This window comes from Meleagris gallopavo, chromosome 3 (assembly GCF_000146605.3).
Source record: "Meleagris gallopavo isolate NT-WF06-2002-E0010 breed Aviagen turkey brand Nicholas breeding stock chromosome 3, Turkey_5.1, whole genome shotgun sequence".
Lineage (NCBI taxonomy): Eukaryota > Metazoa > Chordata > Aves > Galliformes > Phasianidae > Meleagris > Meleagris gallopavo.
Window position 1 is genome coordinate 4,629,452 of NC_015013.2, and position 11,000 is coordinate 4,640,451.

Here is an 11,000-nt window from a genome sequence, read left to right on the forward strand (position 1 = left end):
AGATCACTTAATTAGCCATAAACCATTGAGGCTGCAGCGAGATCAAAACTGTATCCACCAGACCATACTTTCTACCTCCCAGACCAGTTTTTTATGAGTGGTGGAAGTGGTGCAGGCTTTTATGCCGGGTTTCAGAGAGTGTTTTCAGTTGTTTTTTCCTATCACAGCAGAGTACAGGATGATTAAGCATTCAAAAGTGAGATGTTTCTAATGAGCTTGCTTCTTATTGTTTTTGTTTGTTTTGTTTGTAATTTGTAGGCATAAAACACAGAAGTACAGAACACAACTCCAGCCTGATGGTTTCTGAATCAGAGTTTGACAGTGATCAGGACACTATCTTCAGCCGAGAAAGGATTGAAAGAGAGAATCCTAAAACCCTTATGAATGGATCAATCAGAAATGGTGTTTCCTTCAACTACAGCTCCAAAGACAGATAACTGAATTGAGGGTAAAAGCACACTGGCTCAACGCATCTAAAACATGTTGACTAACCTCTGATTTTCTAAATCAAAAACTTCCTAAAGTATCAATTAATTGCAGGTGAAAGGATAAATTTCAATAACAGTGGGAAGAAAGGGAGAAGAAAATATATAGTCAGCTAACTCCTATCACTACTGCTATAGAGACGTGGAAAAACACATCATATTTCCTGCATGTTCCATGCTGATGTTTATCCGAAATTCAGAAGGCCATTTTTCTTGCATTGTACTACAAAATTAGCCAGGGTCATTATGCTACTAACAATAGATGGTAATTGAGATACATACAAATTCATGTCCTGTACTCCTGTCTTTTTCTCAGAGGAGCCATGTGATTATGAAACTGAGTTAAAACAGCAAAAACCAATATGCAGTATTTCCGTTACTGCTGTGGAGAGCAATATGTTACTGCAGGCTCCATTGTCAGTTAAGGTCAGGAACACAGAGAGGGAACATTTGTCATGCATTGTGTTTTTCTGACTGTGCTTTGTGACTGCCTTTTCTAGTGTAGTGATCATCAGCTGGAAATACCTTTGCTTTTAAAGGAAGTTTACAATTTTCTAGTTGCACTTAGCTGTAAAGTGATGTGATGCATCTTTGTGTTGTAGGATGCAATGTTCTCTGTGTTTACATGTGTATGGTGGCTCAGTGTGGTGTCTGCAGGGAAGTCCAACCTGAGGTTGCTTCTGTAAAGACAAAGGCATTTCTGTTTTTCCTTGGGTTTGTTAGGCTTTAAAGCCATGTCCCCAGTACTGTTCTTGAAATCACACTTGGAATGTCTGGCTTTTGTACACAAGCCTCACTTGTGGAGGCATAGGAATCTGTGGCACTGTCTGGCAATGATGCCAGTCTTTCCTACGGGTTCTTTGCTGACATGTTGGAAGCCTTGGCTGAGCTAGAAAAATGGTATGTTGTAATGCAGTCCTTGGCAGCACTTTGGACAGGCTTTGTTTTTCTGCTTGGTGTTTTTTTGTGTGTTGGTTGGTTGGTAGTTGTTTTTTTGGGAGTTGGACTCGATGATCTCTAAAGGTCTCTTTCAACCCCTACAATTCTGTGATTCTGTGATTTATTTTAATCTGATGGTGGAAAATCCATTAATGTAGAGGGGTAGAACAGCGTAGAGATCATGAGGGGCAGATCAGAAGGGGCACAGAGAGAACATACCTCACCCCTATAACGAAGAATAACGTGATGGAGAATTTCTGGAGCTTTCTCTACTCTTTCATAGAATTCTGACACAAAAGATTGGTTGGGTTGAACACTGGCTTTTGTGCACCTCTTGTTAATGGAATTGAGCAAAAGTAAGAGGAACTAGCTAGGCTGAAAGGAATCAGCAGACAAAAAGTGCAGCAACATGGCACGCTCATGATTTGAATCCTCCCGTGATTGCATGGTCTCATGCATTTGACTTCTTGTTTTTATAGCAAAAGCCTGTGACGTTAGTAGTACCATGCTGAGGACCTGTGCCCATCCCTGCATTTCTGTGGAGACCTGAGTGTGGTCTCAGGTATTATAGAGGATAGGCAGAGATGGGCTAAAAAGGGTTAATGCAAGTTTTTTTCTGTGTTTTTCCCATTTCCTCCAACAGATGGAAAATCAGTTGTCTGATTTGCTTTCTTTAGAAGCCAAGTTTTAACTGTATATGGATTTTAGGATATTTATTGAAATGAATCTACTTTCTCATCCTTCCCCTTCTGGAGTGTTTATATTAAATCAGTCATATTATCGTAGAATGGCTTGAGTTGGTAGGAACCTTAAAAATGATCTAGTTTCAATCCTCCTTACCATGTGCAAGCTTCACACCCACTAAACTAGATCCTAGATAAGGCTGCCCATTCAACACCATTCAACCTGGCCTTGAACACCTCCAGGGCTGGAGCAACATGTTCCAAACCTCATCATCCTCTGAGGGAAAATTTTCCATCTAGTATCTAATGTAAATCTCCTCTCCTTTAGTTTAAAATCATTCCATCTTGTCCTTCACTGTCAGACTGTGTAAAGTGTCTGTCTCCCTCCTGATCATAAATTCCTTTAAGTACTGGAAGACCACAACGAGGTCTCACAGTGGACTTGCTCAAACAACTTTGTGTCTTTCTTGTGCTGGTGTCATCATACCTGGATACAGTACTCCAGATGAGACCTCACAAGGGCATAGTAGAGGGGAACAATCACGTCCTTTGCCCTGCTGGCTACCCCTCTTTTGATGTAGGATACAGTTGGCCCTGCAGACTGCAGGCACACGCTGTCGGCTCAACACATTTTGTCCACTTTTTGTCCACCAGGACACTCACACCCTTCTCCACAGGGCTGCTCTCAGTGTGCTGTTCTCCCAGTGTGCCCTGACAGAGGTGCAACACCGTGCACTTGGCCTTGTTGAACTTCATTAAGTGCATGTGGGCTTATATGGGCTCATGTGGGTTATATCCAGTTTGTCATTCACCAGCCTCCCATCCTCTGCAAGGCTGTTCTCAATCAGTTCTTTGCCCAGTCTGTACTACATCAGGGAATATCCCGAACCAGATGCAGGGTCTTGCACTTGACCTTGTGCAACTCTATGAGGTTCGTATGGGCCCACTTTGCAAGTAGGCCATTGTCACCTTTACAGAGATTGCCCAATGTGAACCTCATGGAGTTTTCTCTTCTTGGCATTCTTTGTATCAAATGCATAACTCGGCTTCATGTTATCCCCAGAATGCTGAGAGTGCACTCAGTCCCATTAACAGTGATATTGAACAGCACTGTCTGAGGTATGGACCCTTGAGAGACACTGTGCATTTCTGGTTTCCACACATTGAGCTGTTGGTTGTTAACTGTCAGTGTGGTCATCCAGCCAGTTCCTAATCCATCTAATAGTTTATCTCTCCAGTTTAGAGGTAAGAACATTTTGAGATACTGTTGTCATTGATGTTACAGAATTCTAGGTAGATTATATCAGTTGGTTTTCTGTTGTCTTCTGATGTCTGCTCAGTTGTAGAAGGTCAATGTATTAATCAAACACATTTTGCCTTTGGTGATGCCATGCTGACTGTCTCTAAACGCCTCCCTGTCTTCCATGTGCTTTCATGTAATTTCCAGGATAATTTATTCCATCTGATTTTATCAGGCAAGTAGAGACAAGTAGGACATTGCTTTGCCTTAAGGCAGGACTGTCTCTTTGCCTGGTACACAATACCAATCTCCAGCTCACATTCCCAGATACTGTGCCTGTTGAACTCCTTTTGTAGTGTAGCTACTTATTGGAAGAGTTCTGTCAGCTGTTCACACTTGTATAGCTGTGATATCTACCCACTACTGCTTCATGTACTAGAGCAACTCCTATATAGCAGGGCTCCATGCATCACAAGGTCTGGACAGGTATTTTAGTCCCTGGGAGATCTGTTTGGATGGAGATGGAAGCACTACAGTCTACCTGTGCTGATATTTGTGTTTCAGCTGCAGCCTTACTGTGCTTTTCTTTCAGTAGGTCACAGTCCTGTATACAAGTTCAAACTTTTAATGAGACGTTTCTTCCATTTTCTTTAGTAACATTTTCACAAGCTGAAGGCCATCAATTTCTTCCATTCCAACATCCTTCTTTGTGTTTCTTCTGTAGGAACTGGGAACCTGAATACTTGGCTGCAGTAGATTTGATCTCCCTGTCAGATGCTGAGGTCCAGGGCTTCATACTACATACAGGCCTCTCACATACTACAGGAATGCATTCTTCTTACAGTAAGAAGACTCAGCAGGACAAATCTCAGCCAGTCCTTAGTATTGTGCTGTATATTGTCGCTCTCCAGCTTTTTCTTCCACAGCATCTTTCCATTACTGCTTTTGCTAAGTCTCTGTAGTGTGCCTTTATCAGTGAACTTACTGTTTAGTACATGTCAGTGCAGTCAGCACCCTTCAATTTTGTCAAGTCTGTCACTTGGGTGTTCGGGGGTTTATTTTACATTTTTCAAGCCTGGTGCTGAAGGGTAGCAGATGGTTCTTTCAAGTACTCTTGTAAAACAGCTAATCAGAAACCTGTTCTTGTCAATGCTACAGAATTCCCTGGGCTGTTTCTCCCCCACACTCACTTGCTGTGGGTGCTAACCTTGAGATCAGTGGCAAGCCTTGCACCATGAGATCATCTGCATGATTTGGCTAAATATTTCTCCCTATAACAAGTAGGAAACTGGTCTAATGCTTCTTATTGCCCAAACCTTCCCAAGTGGAAGATGCTTACAGAATTCTGTCCCCTAGGTAACACTTTGACATCTTTATTGTATTTTATTTGCATTTTGAAAGCTGATTTTTCAAGAAGCTTCTAATTCTAATGGTGTAATTGTTCCATATCCTTGGAAGAAGAAGTAATTCTTCGTTCACAGTACGAAGCTTGCTATTAATACAAACCTGCACCAAGATTTTAAACTAACATTTCTGACTCTGCAAATTTGTGATATCACATGTATCATTTGCTCAAGCACAATTTTGTTGGGAAATAAGAAGTGAATATAGCAAGGCTTTTATTTCAATTCAGTCACATTTTTATTTCTAGAAAAACTGCTTTACTGGTGCACGTGAGGTGGAATGAAAGAGAAGAAATGCAAACTGTTAAGGTGTAAACACAGTGGCTCAGTTTAGGACTGCTGCTAGCCTTCTGATTTGGATTATCAATTACATTTGGGTTGGAAGCAAGTGCACAGTCCTCACGTTTACTCCCACACAGCTTTCCTCTGTACACAGAAAGCGTATGGCAGCTTCTTTCTGAAATAGGGATGGAGGCTTTCCCAGCAGTCTTCTCTGCTCTTCTGAGAGACAGCTTGCCACATACAGCTCTAAGTCCATTGGAAAGAAATTCCCAGCTTGGCACTGGTAAGATGCTCTCTTGGAACACAAACAGTGTGCCAACACTTGGAATTCATCATAGCTTTGGTGCAAGTTTTGGATTCTCACTTTCATCTTGGTTCTACATTTATAGATGCTGGCTGATAGATGCACAAGTAGAGGTTATCTAGCTGTGTAAAAGGGCTGCCTCTGCTGCATTTTAAGTAGGGAATATATTTAGAATAACTTCCTTGCCATTACCATCTGATGCAGTAAAGAGATTCAAGTATTCAATGTTGTCATACTGCAAATAATACTCTGTGTTTATAATAAAACACTGCTGTAGTACAAACTGAAATTTACCTGGGCAAGTCTGCTGTGATATACATCCAAAGCATCTGTTTGTCCTGTGGTTCAGCCTTTCATTCACAAAAAAAAAAATGTGAACAGTCTAATCATAGAGGAGTTTATTTGCAGAGGGGGAAAAAAAGGATATTATTGTTTCATTTGTAAGAATTCACTTACAGCTACATCCTTCTGGGTAAACAAGATGAGCAGTCTCCTCTGCCAGACCTATCACATACAGCTCCTTTTCAAGCACCTGTTTTTTCTGCTGTCAGATGTGGTTGCTTATATACTTGTGGTTTTTTCTTAGTTTATTGTGGCAAACAAAATTAAGTGCAAACATGTAAGGAAGTTCGCTGTGCCAAAAACAGAAATTCTCAATGCTGAGTTTGAACTTTACTTCAACAGTTCTAATATTCATGAAATAATTTCCTTGGGCAAATTTCCTACCCTTCTTTTAGGCCACATAAAACTAGTTTTGTACCTCAGTGTACTGGTAGTAGGCTCTTGTCAGCTGGAGTTTTGGGATGGCAGTAATGAAACAACAAGTATTGGTCTTCTGAGCCATTTTTGTAATGATTGAGAAAGGAAAACATTTCTCTAGAAGGAAGAAAAGCTAAAAGTGAATTGCTAAAAGTGAATTAGTTTGTTTTTTTTTTTTTAACATCAGCTATTGCTTATCATTGATACCTAACTAGAATATTGAGCTCATACCTCTACAGCAAAGGGAAACCTATTTCATCGTACACCTTTTAGGTCCAGAACTCCCCATGACAAGGGAGCCTTGAAGCTTAGGAATAAAATACAAAATTAAAAAAAAGAAAACACACACAAAAAAACCACCTTTCTTTTGCTTAAGGTATGAACCAGGTGCAGATGAGCCACACATCATGTAGCTGGTCTATGTATAGAAAAACTTCTCCCTGTGGGTGGATGGGTGAGCTATTTGCACAATTAATCCAGTTCTAACAAATGTTACTTATTGAAAATGAGAGTGTATTGTAGCTGGAACCATTTCTGAGCTGAAACTATTACATTTATGTAACTACTAATAAAATTTTGTCTTTTCTTCTAGGAACTTGGTGGGGTACTTTCTGTATTGGACTTAATACTCAAGTTGGGCTAAGAGAAACATAGTATATAGCATAGTTGAAGTCTACTCAAAAAAAGCAGTATAGTATCTGATCCCTTGACTTGCTATTGACAAAAGCAAAAAGGTGTCTTATGCAGGGAGGGAGCAGTGTATTAGGGAGCAGGAAAAGCTGTTTTACTTCTATTTACAGGATTTCCATGTCCTGCCTTTCCTTGGGTTAATTGCCTGTGCAACCTTCTCAGTATCATTTTTAAACCTTTTATATTAAGATAGGTTAAGCCTTGTATAAACAGTAGGGCTGACAAAGGACAAAAAGTAATCCTTAAGGCTGCACCAGTTGCACTGATCCAGCTACTTCAATGCCAAGTCAAATGGAGATGCTTTTTAACTGCAGGATTGCCCAACTCCCAGTAACATTTGAATGAACGATGAGCTGATAACAATATAAGCTGTTCTACTACACGCAAAACATTTAAACTCCTATTTTCATTCTGCAAAGCTTATGAAAACATAAAGCCAGTCATAGATGTCTTCAAAAAAAAAAAAAAATAGTCTGCTAAGTAAATGGACAGGCCACAGAACTCTAGCTAACTTATGCAATTCATTAAATCCAAAGGTCTTGGTGACAAGAAATGAAGAACAAGAGCCAGCTATTCTGGTTATTAAATTAAAATGAAATGCTAGATATTGGTCAAACGTGAAATAAATCTTAGTAGCACCAACTGTCTTTCTTCACTGCTACTAGATGGTGTTACCAGGACCTGGAGCCACCTCACTTGCTATAAGTATGCATTTTCCAGCCCTACCTGGAGCTTGGACCTGGAGGAAGTTGAACTGTAAGTTAGAAATCATTTGTTGAGACAGATGAGAATAAAGGTTTTTAAAAACCTATGTAAAATAATTTGAGAATTATGCAGGCAGTAACATCCTGAAAGCAGGGAAACACATTCTGATCCACAAAGCCTATCTCTTGTGCTAATGCTTGATTCAGCATAGAAGATTTGTATATGGAATAACTCATGGCATACAAACATGTCAAAGTAATTTCACCTACTTGATTTAAAATCAAGGCATTGTAATTGGGACAGCTAATCTTGCTCCTACAGCACAGCTGCATGTGGAGAAATGTCTTTCTTTCCAGTGCTAAGCTTGGCACAACAAAATACCTGTGGAAATGAGGGGCAGATCTTACTTTTGCTGCTGTCAGCTTGTGAGTTCAACAGTGAATACTGCAATAAAGCACAAAGTCCAATGCTTTCATGTAAGTTATTTATTAATTGAAAATGTTTTTTTCATCACAGTTTTAAATCCAGAAATTTCTGAACATCACCAACATTATTAACATAATTCAAATGTGAGGTTTCAAGTATCAAGAATTACAGCTTTTGCTATGAAAACAACTTTTGAAATTATTCTGTGCTTACTAATGTAGACCTTAATGACACAAAGACACTGTGCTGGAATCCAACCACAATCCAATCTAGACAAAGGTATTTTTCAACTTCATTATACAACTAATTATGGTTTGTGCTTGTTATCAGGCAAAGTTAAAAAAAAAATACAAAAAAGTAAACATTTACTCATTAATTGTAACAGTGCTATTCTTAGAAATTACATCCAGGTTTTAAATTCACCAAGGCATCAGATCACTAATTTTGCAATGAGGAGAGCAGCAGATTGAAAAATTAATTCTCCAACTGCAGTGTCCCAAGAATTACATCTACATTCAAGATTACACTGTCATACAGCAGTAAATAAGTTGAACCTTGATTTGATAGTGCAAGCATATTTTAAGTCTGTGCAATTGAAGTGGCAGATATTCCAACCTGTGTACATTATCTGTAAGCGTGCCTTCATCACTGCACAACTGGTAACCAGGCACCAAGTTACTGCTTTTTTCTGCTGAGTTACATTTTCCAAGGAGTAAAAATGTATCAGCAGCCAGAGCTGGCAAAAGGCTCCCTGTTCCACGACATCATGTTCCCCAAATTCAGGCAGCCTGTGCACTCAGTAGTGCAAGCTCAGAACCTGTCTAGAAAAAATTTTCTTGCCGTTTATGTGGGAAGAATTAAGCTATCCCTTTTTGGTCTTCAGGGAGAGAATGTGCTACAGTTGATAACAGTATCCAGTACTTACCATGTTTAGAGATAAGGAGTAGCAGTTAATGCTACTTTACTGCAACTGTAAAAAAAACCAAACAAACAAAAAACCCCACAACCCTGTGAAACTCGACTCTGTTTTTTCCTTAGGTATTTACTGGTACCTTTTTGCCCAATTACATCAAGTTTCTTAAAATAGCCCCTTCATAGGGTACATTCATTAGTGTATATAGATATATACACATATATATGTATATGTATGTATGTATGTATGAAGGAGAGATGTGTTACCTGCCTTTTTTTGTAATAATTAATGGATATAACCCCACCAAATAAGTTAACCACGGGAAACAAAATTTCTTCTCCTTAGCCTCTACAGTGCTGATCTATTTGCCAAATTAGTATTGCTTGCTTTTTTTTTTTTTTAAAGGGCTTCTTCCACTGAAATGATGTTGTTTTGTTGGTTTTTTTTCTTACTAAGGAATCTTAAATCTTTTAAAGATGTCAATTAAAATAGTGGAATTATGGGTAAAAGTCTTGCCTACAATTATTTTTATTTAAGTCCTTCTTAGACTGCAAGCTCCCCAAGTAAAAAAAAAATGCGTTTACCTTTCTCAATAAGGGATATTTGCTTGTGTGACCATAAATCCAAGGCGTAAAGCCCAGAGGAGCTAAACCATCTGCTCATGTTCTTTAGAGTGCTGAGGAACACTGACATCAGTGACCTTCCTTCTACCAAAGGACAGTTCTTTTCACAGAAGAGAGTTTATATACGTTCTCATGTCAGCATTTGGGATTCATTCATACAGGCTCTTCAGTGTCCCCTTAACATTCTGTAAGTTATTCCTGCAGCTTTGCATCTCATCTCCCTCCTGCTCCTCGCTGAGCCAGCAGCTCTGTCCTGCAGTGCCATCCTCTCTGAACTGAAACTCACATACATACCAGACAAGGGCTGTACCTGATCCCAAACTTGCCAGCTGTTAGGCACAAATTACAGCTCTTTGCTCAGAAGCCCAAAGGCTGAACAGCTGACAGCTCTGCAGCCAGTGTTAAGATGCACTTACAAAGCTGTTCATCCACCTGCATGGATTCCTTGTTGTACCCAAGCACTTCCTCATCTATCATAAGCATCAGATTATCCCAACAAGTTTAAAAAAAAAAAAAAAAAGACATGCCTGCTTCTAAAAGAAAGTTACATAACCACATTTGAAAATGTTGGTGCTTGCACAGAAGTTTAAAGGCAGCTTGCTGTAACCAACACTTCCCCTATCCTACACACACTCAAACAGAGGCAGTAGAAAAAGATGGTCTGTTTTCCCCTTGACACAGATTGTGATCTATTTCCATAAAGCTGCAATCTCCAAGTTCTCCCCACTAACAAGGGTGATCTAAGAATAATAATTGTGCATTCTTCCCTACTCCCTTTCAGAGGTAATGGGCACTGTGATCACATTGCTGAAAAACAATGTACTCACGTAGTACAAACATGTAAAAACACGTGGCACATAATGCTGTCAATATGTCTCACATACAGGACAGGGTTGCTTATTTTTAAAGAAGGTAAAAGTTGCATTCACGACATATTTCTGGTTCAGAAAGCTTTGAAAACTACAGCAGTCTTTTCCAAGATGTTGGGATTGTGCTTTCTGAAGATTGCTACAAGCCTCCAAAGCAGACGTACTTAATTTCTAAGTATTCATCAATGCCATACTTGGAACCTTCTCTCCCTATGCCAGACTGCTTTATCCCACCAAAGGGACTCTCAGCCGAGGAGACTATGCCTTCATTTACACCAACCATTCCAACTTCCAGCTGCTCTGCAACCCTCCAGATCTGTGCTGGATCTTGGGAATAGAAATATCCTGCCATGCAGACACAGAATAATGCAAAATGAAAATAAAGTCAGGAGGAACAACAGCAGAAGATTGATATTTAGTGATATGATGCTTATTACTTCATTAAATGTTCCCTTAGTACTGAAGCTTAAAGAAAGTTTATAAGAGATATGAAAAGAGAAGCATACCTGCTAAACCCACATCAGCTGCATTTGCTATAGCAATGGCTTCTGCTTCAGTGTCAAATCTGTCAAGAAAAAAAAAATACAGATGAGGCCTGTCCATGACACAGCATTTTGCTGACTTACTGCCAAGAAGCAGCTTTATCAGGAAAAAGTCAGTATGCAGGCTTTTTTTTTTT

General features: G+C 39.5%; 2 protein-coding genes across 7 annotated transcripts in view; one reads left to right on the plus strand and one right to left on the minus strand.

Moving 5' to 3' along the window:
* Window positions 1-8,264, plus strand: part of KIAA0319 (KIAA0319 ortholog) — a 54,993-nt gene extending 46,729 nt beyond the window's left edge. For 4 of the 6 annotated variants that reach the window (XM_019613695.2, XM_019613699.2, XM_019613697.2 and 1 more), the window contains one exon: window positions 259-6,432. In XM_019613695.2, the coding sequence (XP_019469240.1) occupies window positions 259-437 (179 nt within the window). In that variant the 3' untranslated portion in view covers window positions 438-6,432. Of the gene's footprint in view, window positions 1-258; window positions 6,433-7,450 lie in introns of those variants that run through there. The other 2 variants (XM_019613698.2, XM_010708288.3) reach the window with 2 other exon arrangements.
* A 952-nt stretch (window positions 8,265-9,216) lies between these two features.
* The window catches only part of ALDH5A1 (aldehyde dehydrogenase 5 family member A1), a 7,600-nt gene continuing 5,816 nt past the window's right edge, over window positions 9,217-11,000 (minus strand). Inside the window, exons 7-8 of the mRNA XM_031552723.1 lie at window positions 10,828-10,886; window positions 9,217-10,666 (exon numbers count right to left, since the gene is read on the minus strand). Of these exons, the coding sequence (XP_031408583.1) occupies window positions 10,461-10,666; window positions 10,828-10,886 (265 nt within the window). The 3' untranslated portion in view covers window positions 9,217-10,460. The remainder of the gene's footprint in view (window positions 10,667-10,827; window positions 10,887-11,000) is intronic.